At 40.2% G+C, this 23294-nt stretch overlaps 1 protein-coding gene across 1 annotated transcript in view; it reads left to right on the top strand.

The window, feature by feature from the left end:
• The window catches only part of igf2bp1 (insulin-like growth factor 2 mRNA binding protein 1), a 42420-nt gene that overhangs the window by 11263 nt on the left and 7863 nt on the right, over nucleotides 1-23294 (top strand). Inside the window, exons 3-4 of the mRNA XM_026165943.2 lie at nucleotides 21088-21136; nucleotides 22796-22847. Coding sequence (XP_026021728.1) covers nucleotides 21088-21136; nucleotides 22796-22847 — 101 coding nt within the window. The remainder of the gene's footprint in view (nucleotides 1-21087; nucleotides 21137-22795; nucleotides 22848-23294) is intronic.

The following is a 23294-nucleotide window of genomic DNA, read 5'->3' as shown; positions in this document are numbered from 1 at the left end:
CCATTCTTAGTCACTTGCTTTTTTCAGTTTTTCTAAAAAACTAAAACGTGCACATTTAAGCCCACACTTTGGTCGAACGGGTACTGAAGTTGTATGAACTGCACCTATTATTCCTCCAATATGTTAGTGCTGTATATTGCATATGATTACAATTGTGCTCTATTTATAAAATAAAGGAAGAAAAGAGTAAACTATTTAAACCATTTCACAAAGATTTAGAAATAATTGTCTGCAATAAAATCAATAAACTGAAAACTAAAACAGAAAAGTCAAGTTAAATAGAGAGAATGCAATTCTGCCACAAGATTGGTACATCTAGTCTGTAGTTGTTAAAAATGTTGTATTTATTCTCTTTAAAGGATTTTTACAGCACTGTAAAGAATTGCTTAAATTGTACTATGGCCCGTTATTGACTGACAATATTGTCAATGTGTTTTTTAACCTTTTTTCATTTTTATTTCTTATATGACATATATATATTTAGAAGCTGACTGCTTAGGCTGAAAAGCTAAAGCTAAGCTAAAACTTTACCAACTAGTAAAAACAAGCCACAAAACCAGTGCTAACCAAATATAACACATGCTTTTATTACAGATAACGCGTTTCTTTAACAAAGCAGAAGCTTCCCTGCAAATATTGGCTAGCCAGGTTGCTAAAGCATTTGTTCTATACATCAAGTGGTAATCTGTGTTTCTTGGTGTTTCTCAGCTTTTGGTTGAATGTGGAAGCACTAAAATAATGTTTTACAGGATGTAAGTCACTGTCATGTATTTTGAGCTGGTGTTTTCACCCCAATCATTTCAGGGTGTTACAAAGCTCAGTCAGCATTAACCCTGACAGCAGACAGTTACACAAATAAAAATACAACACCACAGAGAACACAGTTCAAAAATGCTGTAAAATTGCAAAAAAATCCTACACGTTGGAATTGATTTATAACATTTAAATACAAAAACTGGTTTAATTTTATAATTTTTTGCATAAAACAATCGGAGCCACATTCATTTTAAATAGGAACTGTGATTTCAAGGGGAGCCGTAGCATGAGATCAGTTATCTGCAAAGGCGAATGACACTTTCATGTATTTCTAACAGGTCAGAAATGGAGGTCTTCCTTCGTGCTTATGCAAGGAAACTGAACTGCATTGATTGCAGACATTTTCCTTCAGCTCCTCCACTTCCGCTTCTGTTTTCCGAGAACAACAGGCCTCTTGTATAAACAGTCAGACAAAGAGCACAAAGCTTCACTTAATCTCCCGACCAAAGTGGATTTTACGTAAACCAACGAGTAGAAATCCATAACTTTACAGCACAGTTTGGATGCTTTTAGTTTTATAGAATACGTACATCAAACCTCTACGAGGAAAAAAACTAAACTTAAAAAACAAACAAACCCCTCCTTCAAGTAAAAATTTTAAACAATTACCCAGCTGCTGTAAAATGAGGTGTTGAGAATGGTGACCTAATCTGAATCAAACTGAATCTTTCTTACTATTTCCTTAACTTATTAATTTTTTTAAGTTAATGAATTTTTAATAGCTTTTTATGGCCTTTTACAAACTTGAGCTCCTCACCAACAGGCGACAAAACCCCCGTTCCTGAAGGGGATGAAAACGTGTCTGTGTTTGCGTGCGTGTCTGTCAGATGGAGCCGAGGGAGCTGGGGCCCAACGCCGTTGCCCGCTAGATCTGAATTCTTGAAATTTTTGTCCGACAGGACACACGTTTGTGGACAGGAAGCATCAGCCTTGATGCAATTTGTCTTTATCTTTTGCTTTTTTTGTAGGGGGCATTTTATTTCTTTAGAATTGGGCAAATAGTCTCAAACATTATCACAACACAGCATTATATCCAGTGACACAACATAAGAGAACCATCACGTTCAGTGTAACTAGCAAGTGCTCCAGCAGCGCTCGGTGGAGTCATTTATTTACATTTGGGTCGTACATCACCACCTACTAGCATCTCCTCCTTTGTAGCCGGGTTGTACTTTAATGTGTTTCTGCCTCTGGTGAAACGTGCTTGTTGCTTCCATCTTTAGGATCAGTTTTCCTACACATTTTGCAAAATGCAGTGCTTCCTGGGAGGTGTTTGAAGTAGCTCCCTTTTAGGTACTAAATCGTCAGTGGCTGACATGAAGCTTTCAGACATGCCCAGGCTTTTCTCGCTGATCTGCACTAGGGAGCATAAAAGCACGCTGTTGCTATAGCAGCAATATCACTATCACACTTTTATATCATGAAAAAATGTACAGTGGGGCAAAAAAGTATTTAGTCAGCCACCGATTGTGCAAGTTCCCCCACCTAAAATGATGACAGAGGTCAGTAATTTGCACCAGAGGTACACTTCAACTGTGAGAGACAGAATGTGAAAAAAAAATCCATGAATCCACATGGTAGGATTTGTAAAGAATTTATTCGTAAATCAGGGTGGAAAATAAGTATTTGGTCAATAACAAAAATACAACTCAATACTTTGTAACATAACCTTTGTTGGCAATAACAGAGGTCAAACGTTTACTATAGGTCTTTACCAGGTTTGCACACACAGTAGCTGGTATTTTGGCCCATTCCTCCATGCAGATCTTCTCGAGAGCAGTGATGTTTTGGGGCTGTCGCCGAGCAACACGGACTTTCAACTCCCGCCACAGATTTTCTATGGGGTTGAGGTCTGGAGACTGGCTAGGCCACTCCAGGACTTTCAAATGCTTCTTACGGAGCCACTCCTTTGTTGCCCGGGCGGTGTGTTTTGGATCATTGTCATGAGAATTTAAAATGTCAAGAAAGTGAAGATCTACTGATTAATAATCAGAGGACTGGGACAAATACACGCATTTGTCCCCAGTCCTCTGATTATTAATTTAATAAGATTGTTGCGAAGTGTTAAACACTTCTCAGTGTCTTGTAGTGATGGGGTTTCCCTTGGTGGTGTCGGTGGGGGAACCAATCAGAACATTTACACCACTTTTCCATAATGAAACTCGTGAGCTCCATAATTCAGGAATTATGTGATTTTGGGTTTTCTATTTTTTTTTTTTTCAACCTTTGATAGAAGACTAAACTTGATGTGTGGTCTGCTCTGTTTTTTTTTTTTTTCCTCTCCTTCTTCTTCTTTTTAAATATTCTTTGGACATTTTGGCCTTTATTTGATAGTAGAGCAGTGAAGATGTGGAATACAGGCAGCAAAGGGCCACAGGTCGTACTTGAACAACTCCAGCCATGTGCAGTATAGCTGCCTGCTCACCCACTGAGCACCACGGAAGCACTGAGCTCCCATTGGTCTCCCCCTTCATCTGTAACTAATTTAAGGATTCTTAACTTTTTAAAATTGAACATTAATTTGAAAGTGTTTTTTCTGCACTCCACTTTCTTGTATTTCCTCTTGCCACCAACCAGCCGCAGTAAGTGGGTGTCCTGTCCTGTGCCTCGTTCTGAGAGGGGCCTTTTCCTGTTAAAAGGGAGTTTTTTTATGGGCAGAAATCTGTGCCATCAGAAACTGAATTTGAAAAAGTTAAATTTGAATTTTAATGGCTCGGATTGAATCTGAATTGTAACTTGAATAAATGCTTTTAAAAACTGAATATGAATTAGCCTAATTTGAAATTCAATTTATTGGTTTGAAAATGAATTTATTTGCTTTGAAACTGTATTTTATCCTTTAAAAGTTTAGCTCTCGAATAATCTCAGATTCACTTCACACCATTCAGTTTCAGTTCTACAATTCAGTTTTTTGGGACTTACACCCGGTTCCGGTTCAAGAGTAATGAGCGCAGATTAATAGAACTACGTTTTACTAGCGGACCGAAAGTGTTACTGACGGGAATCTACAGCATCTTGAGCTGAATTAAGACTTCAGAAGTCATTCGTCATGTCGAATGACCAGCGGATAAACTCTCAGGTTGGTAATAAATGTATTACATGTACATGTATTACTGTAGCTGCCTCCACCAATGTGTGAATGTGAGAGTGAATGAATAGTGGCATTGTAAAGCACTTTGGGTGCCTTGAAAAGTGCTATATAAATCCAATCCATTATAAGAACAAGCGTCACGTTAACAAATGATAGCCGTACGGTAACTTTTATGCTTCTTGTAGCTGTTAGCTAAAGACGCCAATTTAGCCTAGTTTGCCCTGAATTCAGCTTTGACAAACAAATATGATCGACTGTTTCTAGTAGAATTGCAAAGTTGTCATCTTGTACCCTGTCAGAGCCCTGTATGCTTGCAGAGACCCCTACAGTAGGGAAACATGCAAAACGGTGTCCAAACCTTTGTATTTTAGCTTTATTTATGTCTTACACAGCATCCCAACTCTTTAGCTAAAGTTATTAAGTCAGCTAAAGTGAATAGTTTTCAGCCATTTGATTCATGTTACAGCAGCTCATGAGTGAATGAACATGGTGCAATAAAAGTATTTTAGAAGTATATGTTTCCAAATACATACATTTACTTAAATTTACTTGAGTAGGGTTAGGGGTTGCCACCTCAGCATGCAGTCAAGTGCTATACTCTTGCTAATGACCTACTAATTGTATTCAGGTGTGTTGCACCAGGGACGCATGGAAAAGGTGCATGACACCGGCCCTCGAATATGACAGGTGTGGTTGAACTGCATGAAGACTCTGAAGTTTCTCTTCTCTTCTGGCAGGACAGGAATGTAACCTTGTCCTGTGAGCCACCGTAAGGATGTACTTAAAGTAGAACTGGACCATCACCGGCCGCAGGCTCTTCACCTTTTCAAAGACAAAGCAGTCATTTAGATAAAATATTAGATATTGTTTACCTGTAAATGCACAAAGAGAATTTAGAAATGTAATTATTGTCTGGGGTCTGGAGTGTGGGGCCTCCCTGCTGCTGCGGAGTCGAGGCGGTCTGCTTCTCCCCACCCCAGGGAAAAGGGTAACACCCCCTGGGTCTGGGTGCAGTTTCCCCCTCCGGGGGCAAGGGTACCTAGACCCAGTTCTTAGAGTACGCTTGGGGAGTGTGATTGTGTGTACAGTGTCTCTCTATGTCTGTCTCCACGTTGGTTGAGTGTGGAGTAATTGCATATGAGAGCATGAGGGTGGGAATGGATGTCTGTATCTGTGTGTGCCTGTATGTCTGTGTCCATATGTCAGGTTGGGTATCAGACGCCACCTCTCTGGGGACATCTTTTAACATCTTGGTCTCTTGTGTTCTGAGGGCCTCTGGATGTCTGGAGTTTTGATCTCCTCCATACCTGCTTCATGCCCTGGAGGACGGGGCTGTGGCTCCCCCACACCCTCTAGCAGATCATTACATGAAGGAACCTTTTAAATACAAGCGCGCTCATGCTCACAGGTGTACACACAGGTGCTCACACAGATAAGAAAAAAATAAAAGAGAGGAAAAAAAAGAAATGTAATTATTGTCAAGAGTGAACAAGCACTGATAGTGTAATCTACAGCTGTGGCCAAACGTTTAGAGAATGAGAAGTGTTGTTTGTTTATTTACAAAGTTTGCTGTTTCAGTGATAGTTGTATATCATATCACTTCAGAGGTGATCCAGTAATGCTGCACTAATGAATTAGACTAACTATTCACTTTAGCTAAAGTTATTAAGTTAGCTAAAGAGTTGGGATGCTGTGTAAGACATAAATAAAGCTAAAATACAAAGGTTTGGGCAGTCGATCATATTTGTTTGTCAAAGCTGAATTCAGGGCAAACTAGGCTAAATTGGCGTCTTTAGCTAACAGCTACAAGAAGCATAAAAGTTACCGTACGGCTATCATTTGTTAACGTGACGCTTGTTCTTATAATGGATTGGATTTATATAGCACTTTTCAAGGCACCCAAAGTGCTTTACAATGCCACTATTCATTCACTCTCACATTCACACATTGGTGGAGGCAGCTACAGTAATACATGTACATGTAATACATTTATTACCAACCTGAGAGTTTATCCGCTGGTCATTCGACATGACGAATGACTTCTGAAGTCTTAATTCAGCTCAAGATGCTGTAGATTCCCGTCAGTAACACTTTCGGTCCGCTAGTAAAACGTAGTTCTATTAATCTGCGCTCATTACTCTTGAACCGGAACCGGGTGTAAGTCCCAAAAAACTGAATTGTAGAACTGAAACTGAATGGTGTGAAGTGAATCTGAGATTATTCGAGAGCTAAACTTTTAAAGGATAAAATACAGTTTCAAAGCAAATAAATTCATTTTCAGAATATAAAATTCAATTTAATGTTGATCATTTTCAAACCAATAAATTGAATTTCAAATTAGGCTAATTCATATTCAGTTTTTAAAAGCATTTATTCAAGTTACAATTCAGATTCAATCCGAGCCATTAAAATTCAAATTTAACTTTTTCAAATTCAGTTTCTGATGGCACAGATTTCTGCCCATAGTTCTTCTTCTCCACTGTCACTAAGTGTTTGCTTGTCAGGGGCCATGCAATTTGACTAATTCCTGGAATGTTGTAAGATGTTAAAACGTTTCACTCTTTCTGCTTCTTCACTTGATTAATTTCTGTGTGAAATTGAGCATAATTTGCAAAAGTTGTTGAAATGCTCTCTTCGGATGAATGTTCGTGCCACATAAATGCGTTGCAGGCAACTCTTTTGCCTTTGATCAGCAAAATGCGTTGACGGGCTGCTCGGTCTATATTTAGACTCAGAACAATGGTTTTTAAATTTCAGTGTTTTGTTTTGTTTTTTTAAGGGTTTTTTTTTTTTTTTTTTTGCCTTTTAGCCTTTATTGGATAGAAACAGTGTGGATAGACAGGAAAACAGAGAGGGGGAGGGAAGATGTGCAGCAAAGGGGTGGGTGGGACTCGAACCTGGGCCTACTCTGTCTATCAATGCGACATATGTTACCCACTGAGCTAAACTAGCAACCTTTTAATGTGACTCACTGACTGTGTCCAACATGGCTTCACTATGTCTGTCTGTCTGCGACTTGAGTTTCCACTGCTGAGAATCTGCACGAGTGCTGGGTTCATCGCATTCAGAGTGAAAGGAATAAAGAGCAGGCAAAAGCAAAAGCCATTGTCCTTGGGAGAAGGATTGTTTTTTTTTTTGTTTTTGTTTTTTTTTTTTTTTGTGTGTGTAAATCGTGATTCTGTGTCGAGGTTTACGACCTATAAATTTATCCTAGGTATCCACCAATCAGCATCAGTGCAGAAATTCTGTATCAGCAACTTTTTTGTTGACTAATATCAGCAAATGGGATGACACTAACCAATCTTTTGGCCAATAATGTGCATAAATAAATGGTTAAAGACATGATGAAGAGCTGAAAACCTTTTGTGCTTGACACACTGTTACTATGACATTTGTCCCTGCCACAAACAGGAATAAATGACTGCAAAAGGAATAAAATATCACTATCACAGTTATCATAACGATAACAAAATAACGCTGAAAACCGATAAAAACCCTGAAAACCATACATTTCACACCTGAGCCTCAACTCTCGCGGCCCAGTGCCGGTCCGAGGCCCGGGGGTTGGGGACCACTGGGCTTAGGAACTCGGAGAAGCCAACATTTGGTCAAATCCACTAGTGTTTTCTGCAGTATTGCTCCAAACTGCAGCAGCAACTCGTGGCTGACAGTCAGGGGAAGAGGGATTTAGTAGTAGTAGTAGTCCAGGCTTCATTGTCCAAAGGATGACGGTGGGGATTTGTGATCATCTCGCTTTTGATGTGTCAACACTGTGATTTATCGAATCATCCTGTGGCTTGATCCCTGCTGTGGACACATAAATCTGGGTGAACTCTTAACCCTGAGGGTTTCTGGACATCACTTTGTGGGAACTTGAGTATAAATGTTAGTTCAGTTTTAAATGCATTGCCTCTGAATGAATGTTAAATGAACTGAAATACATAAAGCTTTTTCCTGAGCCACATTATAGATTTTGATTGCTTTCTGTCAACTTTGCTCTTCTTTCTCCTTTCAATCTGCCGTTCTCAGAGTTAAAATAGAAGCTATGCCTGCTGGTCACATGTCTGACAGACAGGCATGCGGTGTGGCCGCGCACATGCATATGCACACTCGCACACACATGAGCTGCAGAGGGAAGAAGAAGGACTGATAGAGAAAGAAAGAGGAAACCCCTCCCCCAGCAATAAAAGTGTGCTATGCCTCTCTCCCTCCTCCCTTCACTGAAGTGGGTGTGTGCAAGTCTGGGGGTGTGCCATATCACATCCACTGCACTAGCTCACGTGGTGCTGAGGCATGTGTGTATGTGGAAGGAGGTGCCACGGTTGTATGCTGTGATGTTGGGTGAGAACCTTCGAGAAGATACTGTGAGAGTTTGAGGGGTCTGCACAGGTCAGAGTCGCTGCACAGTGTCGTCTGTTATTCTGAAACTAAATCAAGCAGGCTTCAGTTCTTCTGTCAGGGTGATGGAGAGTTGCCATGTTCATGGGCACTACGAGAGCGTATTTATTGGCTCTGCATTTCAGCAGCATGTGATGGTAAAGCTTAGGGAGTCTCAGGCGAGGTGTATGAGAGATGATCTTCATTGTGTTGGTAATGAGTTAGCAGGGAAACGGCTGGCAGACTCAGACTAAGTGATGTGACGACAGCCACTGCCAGGCTCCTGCCATAAACTTTACAGTGTTATGATGATGAATGTTTACCATCTTCATGTCTTTGTTCATGACTGGACTCGCTTTCATTTTAAGACGAGAAAAAACGTTTGTTTGTTTTTTTCCTCTTAAAATTATTTTTAAATGAAAGAAATCTGTGATAATGTTATAGAAGATGTGTATGCATTTTCTAATTTGTGTTAGTTATTTCATTAGTATTTTCCTGCATATTTATTCATTTTAAAATTGTTTTAAAAATCTCACATGTTGCTTTTCTTATTTTATTTTATTTTTGAGTACACTGCCTAATTAATGCAGCTGGGTTTTGTTACATTTGCAGCATGAATTTGTATTTTTACAAATCCTTTTCATTCACTTAAATCTGATGTAGCTGTTTGCTACCAGATAAGGTTTGTATGAAATACAACATGAAGACAAGTGGTTTAAATAAAGTTGGAATGAAAGCGCCCCTCATGTTTCACAATAATATTTTAAAAAGTGTTTCATAGTGACGATTAGGTGTCACTCTGCAAAACATTGTGTGTGCAGCAATTTTTCCTTTTTCCCACCGTGCTCGCTGAAGCTCTGTTTACACTTTACTGTTTTACACCTGGATTTATGAAGCATGACTTAGTTTGTACACGAGAAACTTAATTACACATCTGAGCCTGGATAATATTTGCACACAAAGGGAGAGGTTATTTAGTTAAAACTGGGTGAAGAGTTTCTCTTTTATTTTCAGATTAAACTTTACTTGGCTTAAAAATTGTGATAAAACAAAAATTCAAAACAAAATATCATTAAAAACAGTTATTATAATGTTGTTATGTGTTATTATTATTTGTTATAATAATAATAATAATGATTATTATTATTTTTATTAAAACAACAAGGGAGTTAAATTGAAAGCTTTGGTAATATTTAAATATTTAAATTCAGTACATGTAAAGTGTTGTTAATTATCTGTCACGTTTAAAAAATAAAGTTGAGTCTAAGGACTGAGCTTTGATGTTGTGGGAAAACAGTTTGAAAGATTTGTTTGCACTCTGAACTCTTACTGCTGTCATGTTTGTCAGACACAATCTGCTGAGCACCACAGTCACGTCTGGGTGAGCCGTGCTGCATGCAAATGTTAACAGTGTGGGGACGCAAAACCAGGGATTTTATTCCTGCGAAAGTATGATAACGATGTGTTTTGTCATTACTATGTTTATTGCAGTACAGTTTGCAGTTGTAATATATTTATGTTGATATTCTTGATTAGTTTTCTCCTTTTTTCTCCCTGAACTGCTCATTGCAGTGACCACAGACCTAAAATTCTCATCTCAATATGAACTCAACTCCACGTTGTCAGTGTTTTGCTGGCTATGCTATAGAAACTTGTTTCACTGAGGTCTGAACAGCAGTGAGGAGCTCGATGACTCACTCGGCCCTCTGCTGTTCAAAGCTGGAAACTCAAGGAAGGAAATCCAAGGCGGTGAGACAGGAGAAGTGTGTAGTTCGTGTTAGTGTATATAATATATATATGTATATAACATACACAATTTTTTTTTAAATTAAAAAAAAAATTGTGTGTGTGTGTGTGTGGGCGGTGAGCAGACGGGCCCCTTTTCTTGCTGCTTTTCTATAGGCTACTCTTGGCCCCACCCTGTTCCTCACAGATTCAAAACAAAGCAGAGGCTGACATCACTCTCTCTCTCTCACTCGCTGTCTCTCTCTCAAGACAAAGCAGGAACTCCCCTCCCTTCTTACTCCTTCTCCCCCATTTTGTTTTTGAAGCGGGGAGAGGCAGAAGCTGGGCCCTCGTCCACTTTCTGTTTGCTGTCCACGAAATAAATCCTTACAAAAATGCAAAACTTGGTAACTTGTTGTTTCTGTCTCTAAAATATTAACATAAGAAGAGTCCGTTTTCTGGACATATGATGGCTGTGTTGCCTTTAAGGAATGAATATGTGGAGTGTTTGTGTTTTATGTGTTTGAAGTCTTCCAGTTCTGGACCAGAATTGTTGTCCTGACAAATATTCTTTAATGAACAGTAAGAAAAAGCTCTGTGTTCTTACCCAGACACAGCTGCACAAATGACTCGATAAAAGTCTGTGGAGAGAGTAAAATCTGGAAGCTTGTTGAAGTTCCTAAATGCGCAGACGCACTCTCGTTTCATTATTTTATGACAGAAGATTAATGCTGTTGAAAAAAAACCTGAATCCCGAAGCTCTCGCTCAACAGTGCTTTACCTTCACAGCTGAAACCAGTGTAACAAATCAAACAATCATGTGTCGCTTTCACTCGTTTTTTCTGCACAATGTTTGACTGTATGTTTAGACAGTATAGAAAGCTGCAATGTTAAAAATCAGCTGATGGCTTTTTTCTTTAGTTCCCTGCTGACTGTGACAGGATGAATGGGCTGGACTCTGTATTTTTGTTGAGAGACATGTTATGAAGAAAGAATCTGTCTGTTTATAAAATACTAAGACCTACTCTTCTAAAAGATTATAACACAATTTTTCCTCAAAGTATTAATTTTTTTCCCTTCATATTCATGCGTCCCATTTTCAGCTTTCCCTGAAATTCCACCTTAAATATTGCTCAATTATTATTATTATTATTATTTTTAAATCATAAACATTTTACAAGTTAAAATAAATATGTGAAGAGCAAAGTGAATCCTTAAATTCTAATATTCGATTTTGGTATTTGTTATCTCTGGTTCACAGAAGTGTGCCCTAGTTTTAGACCTTTTATTTTTTTCCTTTAAAATAATGTAAACTTGGCTTTCTTTGTAACATCATCAGCTCATGTTGTTTATTTTGTAGAGGTGAGGGGATCCAACATGAACAAAAAAACCGTACTTAAAACCAGTTTGTGAGTTGACATTAAAACTGTTTGTTTGCTGTTTGCAGGTGAAAAATAGGCAGGCCTTTACTCTCATTTTGTTCTCTTGTCTGCAGGGAATCTTAATTATTCCTTTTTCCTTCTGACTGTTTTGCAACACATTTGTTATAAAACGTAAAGAAACTGGAAACAGTAAAAATATTTGCCTGTTACTTTTTTTTCAAGAAATAAAGCTACCAAAAATCAGAAAAATGTAGTAATTGGATTTAGATGGTAACATTCTTCTTGATTCTTTAACCAAGATTTTTGTTGGAGTTAAATGTCTTTAATTGGTCCAAGAACTATTGTTCAAATCTTTCAATATTTTCCCGACCGTCTCCTGTCATTAAAATACATGTTATGAGCAACAGCCTGCCGTTATCAGGTTAACATGGCGGTTCACTCATATATCACAACTACAGTCACCTCAAGGCGCTTTATATTGTAAAGACCCTACAGTAACAGAGAAAACTCGCCATGTTACAGTAATTTAATATTGTCATATTATTGAGTTGTTCCTCGTGTTCAAATTAAACCCGAGAACGTGGCTCTACGTGACATTAATCTGTTTTCAGCCGCATCACAACTTTGTCGGTTGAGCTACGAAAAAATAAAAAAATGTAGAGATGCGGTCATACAGCGGCTCGTTCTTTTAAGTGTTAAACTCGAAGCGTTCATTCGGGACCTTAAAAAAACCCTCTACAACCTTTACTCGGGTTGGAGTTTAATCGTTGCTGTCGGCTGCAAAAAGCAAACAGAAGCCGACACTTTTTGTTTCTCCAATCCTCGCGGCCACACAAACCCGAACAACAACCCCCAAACGTGTCCGCTATATCAGCCGCGAGCACTCGTGGCACACATTCTATAGAAGGCTGTTAGCCCCCTCCTCCCTCGCGCCGCTGGAGTAACTTCAGAGTAGTTTTTAAGCACTTTGTGAATGGACATGCGCGTTCCCCACTACACAGGCTGCGCGTGGAGGGGAAGCAGAGCGTTCGCGCGCGCTCACAGTGAATCCCTATGTTCAGGTGATTAAGACGAGATCGGTGTCTGCACGCACTCCCGGCCTGCATATTAGTTCCCGTAAACATTTCGTGGCGGACTTATCTCCGACAGTATGCGGAGACTGAGAGTAAGGCACCTCGCGGAGGGATGTGTTAAAGGGGTGAACCGTACTCACACCACAGCCGTGTTTTAAATATTACTCAACTGTACAGCTTATAACAGGACTGAATCAACTGTTATGGTGGTAGCTGAGAGATAAAACAGACGTATGAAGAAGCCCACAACCCAACACATCGCCTGCATGATCCCATGTTCATGTAATGGCGTATGTGGGCTCCTCGCCCTCCTCCTCTCATGTGCTGTATGTGCTCTCCGCTGTCATGTGACTGCACATTCATTGTAGTAAATGGGCGTTGCCTGGTCAACATGGCCGATGACTGGTTCTCACATGTATGTAGTCTATAGTATTATTTGTGTGTGGGGGGGAATACAAGGAAGGAATATGCTTTTCTATTGAAGCCGCAAACCTGGCTTTCTAACACCTGTGTTTATGCTGGATACCATTTCAGGGCGGACCGTAAAGCTCTCTAACTCGACAACAACGCCAACGTGTGTTTTGTCTCCACGTCGCGGGTTATCCGTGGAGACTTTATTACAATCAGCAGGAATGGCGCACAGACATGTGACCTTACAATCTGAACATGAGGAGCACCTCCGTCTCCGGCCTCGTTTCCCGTTTATCAATAGGTGACCGCTTTCTGATAAACTGTGCAACAGTGTAACACGCGAGGTTACTCCCTGATCCCGCCTGTATCACTGCGCAGACTGCATTTCCTACTATAGGTTAACGCCACTGCTTGGCTGTGGGGCCGCAGTTCCTCCGCCTGGTACAATGGTTATATGACACGGCTATAGGAACACAAAATGGCGAGAAGAGGAGGAGGGGCGGAGGCGCAGAGGGGAGAGCTGGTGGAGGTGCTGAAACGCCAACAGCTCATGTGATTATTATTAATAATATAATTTTAAATACAAAACCAAGGTTTAGACGAATGTTAAACGCAGGGATTATTTTAAGCGTAACGGGTTAACTCGTTTTCACAGAGGCTGAATCACACCTATATAAACGGCACACGTTGAATATTAAATAATTTAAAAAGTCTGATTTGGTAAGTTTGTCCACGGTAACAATGTCACAGGCCTAACCCTGAGATGGAAGCTGTGCCTATAGACCTCAAATACAAACGGCCCACCTAAACAGCGAGGCGCAATTCAACTTCTCAAAATGGAGACCCTCGCCTCTCCAAAATGGAGACCTACCGCACGAGCAGCGGGCGGGGTCAGAGTGGCGAACAGAGCCTGAACTTTGACCCGTAGCCTACTGCTACACCCTCCCCCCTTTTTAACCTAAAGGAATTCCCAAACGGAGGCCTCTCTCGCCAACACGTTAAATTCAAAGTTCTCACAGGCAGTGAATCAGTTGTTTTTCAGTTTTCTCTCTTTTATTCTGTTCTTGTCTCATGAGTATGTGAAAAGTGTAAAAGGGAATAAAGAAATAAAAGTAAGAAATAAATGTTTTGGGGTTTTTTTGGTTAAAGGTTATTTTCAGTTTTCAGCAAAGTTTTTGCATATTAATTAACCAAAGTTAATAACTCTGTTATTATAAGTCGGGGATATTTACGAGTAACACACACATATTGTGCACCTTCGCATGTAGCTGTTGCACCGTCGGCTTCCTCCACAAAGCTCGCGCTGGACTTAGATTTAAGTTGTGGAACTGGGTGTTGATGGACCAATGAGAGTGCTGTCGGTGAGGGAAACAGCTTTTCCCCTATAAATCCAGGCAAATCCAGAAATGGTGACAGTTATGTTCTCAGACCTGGACAGTTCTCCAGGTCTGTGTTTAATTTTGCACAATATTGTTTGTTTTTTATTTATTAGAAAAAAATGCTGACTTGGTATTTTAGAGAAGAGAAGTTCACAGATGTAACAGACTGGATTCAGCTTCCAAATATGCTGAAGATGGGGAGTGGTACTCATCGTGGGTTTGCTTACTTATTTGGAAAACAAAATCAGTAACTAACTTATTGTTTACACACCGTTAAATTGCCAGACATCATGAACCCATTGAGAGCATGCGGTTTTCTGTCTTCTGTAATTCCACGTGGATTTACTCTTTAGGAGATGTTCCCTTCTTTTCTTTTACAGTTCTTTTCCACACCTGTGCATTAACACATATTTCCAGCTGGTAGGTGACGATCCTTTCCACTGACTGATATGCTTCACTTGTCTCTTCTATCTAGCACGGACAGGCTACGGCTTTATTCTCCTTACATTGCACCACCCCCCACCCACCCGTTCTTTTCCTCCCTCTCCCCTATTCCCACCACCTCTTGCTCAGTTTCCTCCTTCCTCCTCAGGTTTGTACTGTCTATTTAAAGCTTTCATGCATCTAAAGTTACTTCTACTGAAACTGTCACTCCGGCCTGCAGCCCTGGGGAAAACTCCAGGGCATGGAGGAAGGAGGAAACATACAGAGATGTAGAAAGGAGTGGGAATACGTATGGAAGAAAAGGATGAGACACACCTGGGCCTGGTTTTCCACACCCACAGTGAGGCAAACGAGATTTACCGGAGAGCAGATTTTCATTCTACTGGCTTTGGCATATCGCTCGAAAAGTTCTGGAAAAATATGAAGGCTCTTCAAAAGGAAGCACCACTTGTTTGCTTAATAAAGACTGAAAATAGCCCACTGTGACTGTTTTCTCATTGCAGTCTGTGAGGTTATTGTGTTTAAGTGAATTTATGATGAACCAGATTTTTAAATTCAAAGGCCGATCCACCTTTTCTTTATCTCACCTGACCATCGATGGTCATTCCGCGTCTATTTAACCTGCCAGCTCAGCGCTTTGAGGAGCACTGTCTTTGAAGGGTAACCGGGCAGAGAAAGGATGGTCTCCATCTAACTGATGGATGTACAGGTGGGACTGGACGATGGGTCTTTGGCCGGTGACAACGTTGGTGGGCAGATTGGGCCATGGTGTTTGGTCGCCATCATCCTCTCACTCCTCACTGTTAGCGATAAAATATTCATCCACGATTTTAAGCCGGCCAGATAGCTGTTATAAAATATTAACCCCCTGCACTTCTGTGCCCTTGTGCCAGCAACCAGCTTTGCTTCTTGCTAGGGGATATTTGAGTGTTGTAAGGGTTTTGTAATGGAAGCAGGTAATGACTTCTCTCTACACAATGGTCTCAAATTGTGTTCATGGGCTTTGCCAATCAGTGGTTACACACCTAGCCAAAAAATAAATTCAGTCACATATTAAAGAGATTTATTTTGTACAATAAGGCTACAGCTAGTTAGCTTAATTACAGCATATCTCTGTCTGGAAAAAGAGTCGCGCTTGTTTAGACCCACAAAAAAATAAATGTTCAGTTCTGTGAAAGTTAGCCACCGCGGTCGCTAATAATGAAAGGTACAAACAAAGCAGTGAGTGTCGTTATTGGCTAAATAAAGTGCAAAGATGTTCCAGTTTGTATAATTTAGCTGTTTTTATTTTAAACCATAATAATTTTCCAGGTTTTCGTTTCTGACTATTTCTCACATTCATTTCCTTTAACACTTTTGAAATTGTAAGATTTTTGATTATCATTTTAAGTTAGACTTGAAATTAAATACATGAATGCATGAGTTTTAAGGTTTCAATTTTTAAAAATGTGAATTAAAATGGCGAATAGAAAGATTCAGAAGCATTTCTTTTAGGGGAACTTTTGGCACTTGCGATCTCCATTTGGAAATTCCCAAAAAGAAAAAGTGGAATTGTTGGCTGCTGTTAAACCTAAAAATGTATGTTGTGTTAGTGCTAGAGAAGAGAACTGTGGCTGTTTGATGTCTCATCCAGATGACAGACATTTAAAGTTGTTTGTGAGCTGCAATTGAAAAGTGTTTAGGAAATTTCTTGTGGTGAAGTCAAACTTGTGGCCTGTGTGGCCACAGGTGTTAATGCAGTCACCTTTCTCACTCATTATGTGTTAACAGACCTCTCTGCTGGAGGTTTCTTCTTTTAACAGGTTTCTTCCTGTTAAAAGGGAGTTTTTCCTTCCCACTGTTGCCAAAGTGCGACAGTGGGACAAAGGGGCTCATAGCTTGCTAGAAGCTTCTTTAAGCCATACTCGCGTCTTTTGATTTGTTTATTGAGCCTGTTCGGCTCATTTGTGGTTTAGTGGTTTAGTAGAGTGATTGTAGGTGAGGTCACTCTGCAGAAAGCAGTTAATGCTCAATAATAAAAATGCAGATAAAAGACTTTGAGATGTATTGATGAGCACTTGTAGAGTAATTGGCACCATTTGTATGCATTTAGTTTTCCTATTACTGGGAGTATTTGTTTGACTGAGGTCAGTCCAGCTGCATCATCTTAATATTTATTGGACTCATTCTAAGGTTTGTTATCTGCAGACTTTAACCAAACTTTGTTTGATTTGATTTGACAAGAAACCATTCTGAACCCACATGCTGAAAATCTTCTGTCTTTGACCATGTATCCTTTCTTTTTACACTTAAGACTCTCCAAATATGTCTCATTAATATAAATGCTTATTCAGTAAGTAAAAATAGTAGCATTTGTCATCTGGGTTTTATTTGCTCTGCTGGAAGAGTTGGCAGTGAAACCTGTCAAACATGTTTTTGTGTCACTGAAAAGTCCCACTGGGAGCAGTAAAACACTGTTGAAACACATGCATGCACACATCACAGCCCTGACTGTGGGTGACTTTACACTTTGTGGCTTTGAATGCTGCCATGTTAGATTGTGTGTGTTATTACATGTATGTGCGTTTTGTGCTACTCGACTGCTGGGGACAGTTTTCATTGATTTTTCAGCTCTGAGCCTCTTTCTTTCATAAATGAAATGAAAGGAAACACTGCTGCTTGCAGTGCCATTACACACAGCGTCTCTAAAGTTCATTAAGCATAACTAAAACCACTTGGATGATTTCTGATGTTAACAGGAAATGCTTTGCCTTATTCATAGAGGGTAAAACAGTCAAAGTTATTCGTGGTTAACTCATGGTCTACAGTGCTGGGTGAACACTGTCCTTTGACTTCTAACAGCAAGATAAATCTAACGCTAAAATTAAAAGTAAAATAAAAAAACCCAAACCTGTATATTCTGAAATGGAAATTTTGAAATACCCATTTCCAAATTTGTCGATTAAACTATAACTATGAATGAATGTTTCATTGTGGCACAAGCGTCTCCCTAAGCAAAACAAACTAAAAGTAGACTGAATTATTACAAAAATGCATTTTTGTTTAAGTAACGTTTGCCTCTTAAAACATTTTCATGTGTCTCATGAAGTATGAGTGTAATGCTAGAAATACTACATGTATACGTCAGAGACTAAAAATGTGGTTTTAGAGATGTGAAATGTTGGCGAGGTCCTAGTTCGAAGAGGGAGAAGGCCCAGTCTCCTCTGCTGTCGTCTGCTTCTTGGTACCAGAAGTATCTGATCAACTGACTGTAACGATCTATTAGCAGGACGCCAGTTAAGAGTTCAGAAAGGTAAGAAGGTCCCAATCTAGTTAGTGAGTAAAGCAGTAGTAAAGATACTTTTGTGACGACTAGTTTGCCCTTTGTAGCCTTGTAACCAGCAGCATACTTCTCACATCATCAGTGAAGCTCTGAACAGGCGTTGGAACTATTTTGTGTATAGCTGCCTTGATGGTGGACACGATGACATTTGGGGGACATAGAAGGATCCAAGAACGGGATTGTTATTGAGTTCCTGTTGTACTTTTTGCTGTGAAAGTGTAGGACGTCACGTTTACACCCACAGACCTGCCTCACTGTGGTATTGGAGACTAATCTGAAGAGCTCTGACCCTCGGCCTTTGACCCCCCCCCCCCTCTAGAGCAAAGACCTTTTCCTCTCTCCTCTCCTCCACCACCTCCTTGAGGACCTCACTTTTCATTTTTTTTTTGGCTTCTTTCCTTTCTTCTTGTCTTTCTCTTTGCTCCATTGTCCTGCTGGGGACTGGAGCAGAGCTTGGATTTAATGCCTTCACAGCTGAGGGAACCTCATCACCTTCATGTTTTATATTCAACCTTGGGCATTTTCAAGCTGCATTGACAATGGGTTTCCATCTTTGCGCATCAACGCGGACTCGGGGCGGGGGGGCGGGACGTCTCAAAGCAGATTTCTTTCTTGTTTTGTTAATTTATGTTTATTTTAAGCTGTGCAGTTTGACACTTAAATTAGTCTTGTGCACTTAAAATTGCCTTTACTTTGTTTTTTTTTATGCATATATCTGTAGCTAACAACAGTCTAGTTCAGCATTATTGTTTTCACTACTTTGCCTAATGACAAAACATATATTATAAAAATAACATCTTAATTTTGTGAAGCAGCTGAACAGATATGTCAAAGGCAGGCAAACCCACATGTAAGTAAAAAAGGTGATACTTAAAACTGAAAAGATATAACAGATGAGCGATGTAGCACATAAGTAAATGTGATGCATTTTGTTGTGCTGTCCATCCGCCCACCCATCCATCTTCTTTTCCCGCCCATTCTTAACTTGTTGCCATGGTTTCAGCCAATGGTGTAGGCTGTTGGTTGGCAGGTGGTGACGCCAGAGGTCAAACAGGTTCAGTGGCCGTGGCCTGATGGGGGGTTGGGATATATTTGTCTGTGGGGGTGATGGGTTGGAATGACAACGGGAAGGATAATGAGGGGCTAATGTGTTGATAAAGTTGAACTTTGGTGTAGTCGGTGGTGTTTAAACATGTAACATTTGGACAGGTCTGTCCAAAAAAAAAAGTATTTATTTGGGCTGGAGATGGTGACGTAGCTGATAGCCAAGCGCTCATCGAGGATCAAAAGGGTTTTTTCTTTCTTTTTTGGTGAGGTGGGGGAATGGAGTATGGATGGAGGATGTCAGGTATTCTATATGTACAAAAGGCTATTCATCTGTGCTCCAGCCTCCTGGGGGGTTAGGCTGGCGTTTAGTATGGGGGTTGGCCGTTTAAAGCTATTGATGCTCAGTTGGGTGGGGTGCATGGTTCTTAAAGACGGTAAAGATAGAAGAATGATTGGCTAAAGGTTTTTGAGTTACTTAGCCAAATAAAATAACCATTCTAACATTAAAAGATGCCACTAGCATGATTCTTTAATATAAACGGCTTCATTAAAAGTGAAAGATGTAGCAGATAGAGTAGTCTTGAGTAAGGATGAAAATGAGGAACCATCACAGAGGGGGAAGGTTCATGCCTGTGGAAATCTATCCACTGGTGAACTGGTTAAAGAAGAGATGTGGGCAGGAAAACCAGATCTGTTCACACATTTTTAAAAAAGCTGATACAAATGGGTTTATTCGAGGGGAAAATGTGTCGGACTATGGTTCTCTCATTGTGTGTGGGTGGTGTGGCTACTCTTCAGGTCGAGGTGATATAGGACAGATCTATATGAGAAATGCAGAGAATTTCCCAACTGGCTACCTCAAGTCTGACATGTTCAGATAGAGACGATTTAAAAAGCTTTGTTTTGAAAATAGCATGTAGGTGAGTTTGGCAGAGTCAATATTGAGTCATTGATGAAAAACTAAACCGTTGCAGAATGGAATTTCAAACCTTCACTGTAATTAGTATTTCAGTTAAATTGCCATGTTTATTAGCTGCAAACTTGCTTTAATCACATAATTAGTTTTACCAATGCTGTCTCCTTCTGGTTTAATTTTCCACTGTTGTAAAATATGGTTGGCAGTAGTTTCAAAATACTTGGTTTGTCTTATTGTGAAGCTCCATCCACTGACGTGTGGATGAGACATTGATGCAGACTTGGAATCATTTTGGCTGGTCTGTTATTCCTGGGAAGGTTCACCACTGTTCCAAGTTGTCTCTACTTGTGGATAGTAGCTGTCATCATAGTTCGCTGGAGTCCCACAGCCTTAGAAATGGCTTTGTTTCTCCGCTGTTCTTGGGTTTCTTTAAATGATAGAAAATCATTTAAGAGCTGCGTGTGTGTGTGTGTGTGTGTGTGTGTGCGCATTTTACCCCACTTTGGGTGCCACAAATGTCGTGAACTGAACACTGTCGGTCAGTCTGTACACACCTCCATCCATTTTCTTAACCACTCAGCTGGTTTAGGCTCATTTTTGCAATAGGGTCCATGCCCTCTGTCGCAGGGCAGGAGGCAGGGTACACCCTGGACAGGTCGCCAGTCTGTTGTAGGTCACCACAGTGTTGTAGAGAAACCTAACTGTTCGCTGCTAGAACAGCAAATGTGCATCTTTAGATCTGTAGCTCACAGGGCTTGTTTCTAAGTGATATAAACGTCTTCATCTGAACTAATAATAGCAAAGAAGGTTGGTGCACTGTTTCGGTTTAGTGTTGGACCAAAGGCTATCTTGCTTTCATCACCTGTTTGTCACTCAGGACACGTTCTGGCTTCATTCAGCAGCTGCTTCTTCCTGTCACTCTCTTGTATCTCTGAGTCTCTCTCTCACTCTCTCACACACACACACACACACACACACACACACACACACACACACACACACACACACACACACACAAGCATTATTTCATTCTCTTGAAACTTTTAAAAGCTTCTTTCTGTTTGCAAAGCGTTAATATTTCCTTAAATCTTCTTCTCTCCACAGAACCAGGAAACTCCAGATCAGAAACATTCCACCTCACCTGCAGTGGGAGGTTAGTTCCCATTTCCTTTATTTTTTTTAAGGTTATAACGTACAAATTTTATGGCTGACACTTCAGATGGCCACATCACATTACAAATACGTTGCTTGCTTATGTGTAAACTGTTGCCCAGGTAAAAGGGAAACAGTGTGTGCAAAATGGCCACTACTTTCTCTCCCATCCAAGATGGGTTTTCCAGGTCTGTCTGGCAAAAAAAAAATAAATTGAAACAGGAGTCGTAGGTTCGAGTCCCGACTGGGGCATCTGTATGAAGTAAGATTCCTAGGCTAGACTAACCCCATGCTAACCAAGCCTACCTCAGACATGCCCGGATTAACAATGTCTGTGTCAGGTGACCCTGATGAGAAGTGGGCTACTGGAGCAAGAAGGCATCGGTGGGAAAGAGACAAAAATAGGGCACTGTTGGAATGCTACATGAATAGGATGAGCTAGGCAAGTGGCTCCTGGAGAGCCCAGGAAGAACATCTAAGATCTCTGTGCAGAAGAGCGCAGTCGTAGGAACAGCTAAGATACTGTGCCGAACCCTCAGGCTCCCAGACCTCTGGTAGAGACTTGAAGCATATATATGTGTGTATATAATGCAAACAGAAATGGAATGGAAAGAAGAGTGCAGAAGGCACTTTTAGGGCAAAACTACAGACTTTTCTTCCCCTGTTAGGCTTTAAATCTGTTGATTCATCAAACATGACTGACTACAGAAGAATGGAAAGTGGAAGGATCACTGTTCCCTACATTTGGTGTGTAGCTCTGTGCACTTTCATTGTTTTTGTGAGGGCGTGGCACACCCGTCTGCCTCTTCTGGCAAGCGAGCGCCTGTGGGAGTGGCTCCATGTGTGCATGTGCGTATGTGTGCGTGAATACGAGCCAGACTTCTGCCTTTGTCCACGTGAGGGCAACGTCTCAATGCAAAGTTGACTGAAACGTGCTTGAAATCAACCTTAATAAACATCCAGAATTTACAGGCGCGCATGATTTAACCTTAGAATCACAGTTTTTGGGGTCAGGCATTTACGACATCATCATCTATGTATGAATGTAAAATAATGAAAGTTCATTAAGTATGTTGGGTTTAATAGTTTTCTGTTACATTTAAGTTGAAAAATTTCAAAGGGGAAAAAAAACAATTCAGCTTTATCCTGGTAAATTTAGAGCTTTAAGTTTGTGTAAATATGTGAACGTCTGTCTTTGGGGTGGAGTTGGGGAATCATGATGACTCGTTTCCTTTAAAATCTCCTCAGTTATTACTGGTGTGATCTCAGGTTATATTTACATGTTTAACATTTGTAGCTGATTGTCCAGCAGCCTCATTTTATTTCTCTCTCAATCTTTTTCTGCTAAATTTATCTTGATTTTTCACAGAAATGAAAACAAAGTCATTTTGTTGTCAAAGAGTGACCAGCTGAGTGGTGTTATTCTTCGTTTATTGCGTCTTTTGCTCCTGAGCTTGCAGACCTGTCAACAAACACATAAATGATGAAATATCTTATTTAAGTGAATGCCTGTCTTATATTACTCTACACATATGTTTGTGAAATAATCATTTGTGCTAACAAAAAGATGTTTTGAATTGAATGACATTGTCTAGGATTTCCTTAAAATGGTTTTGTGCTGGGATTTTATAGTGTTCCCTTCTCTCCGTCTCTCCATCAGGTGCTGGATGGACTCTTGGGCCAGTGTGGAACCGTAGAAAACTGTGAACAAGGTGAGATCTCAATAAACTTGAAGCACATTTTATTTTAGTACTTGTTACTTATGTTTTTTATCTCCCACATGTGTCATTAAATAAAAATATCTGGCAGTTAAACTTCTCCTTTTGCGCTATTGTTGGACAGCATAATGCTTTGCTGACACCTAGTGGCAGCACATTGGTAACTGCAGCTCAGCTGAGCAAGTTTGTGGTGAAAAGTGAACCACCAAAAACCTTTTGGCAAAGAGGTTTCTGCAGCGTATTTGCAAGTTTGATTTGGCACAGTTCTTTGACCTGGTGTTAAATCAGAGTTTAGACTTTACAGTCGCTCCTAATCTCAACCAATGATGTAAGGTGACTGTGTTCAACACTGCACCGTGGATTCACAAGATACTTTCGCTTGGCCCTCATCTTAAACCCACTGGTTCAGTTCCATTTATTTTATATTTTCACCATAAATTA

This window comes from Astatotilapia calliptera, chromosome 4 (assembly GCF_964374335.1).
Source record: "Astatotilapia calliptera chromosome 4, fAstCal68.1, whole genome shotgun sequence".
Lineage (NCBI taxonomy): Eukaryota > Metazoa > Chordata > Actinopteri > Cichliformes > Cichlidae > Astatotilapia > Astatotilapia calliptera.
Note: the sequence above shows the minus strand (reverse complement) of the source record. Positions and strands in the feature narration are given on the sequence as shown.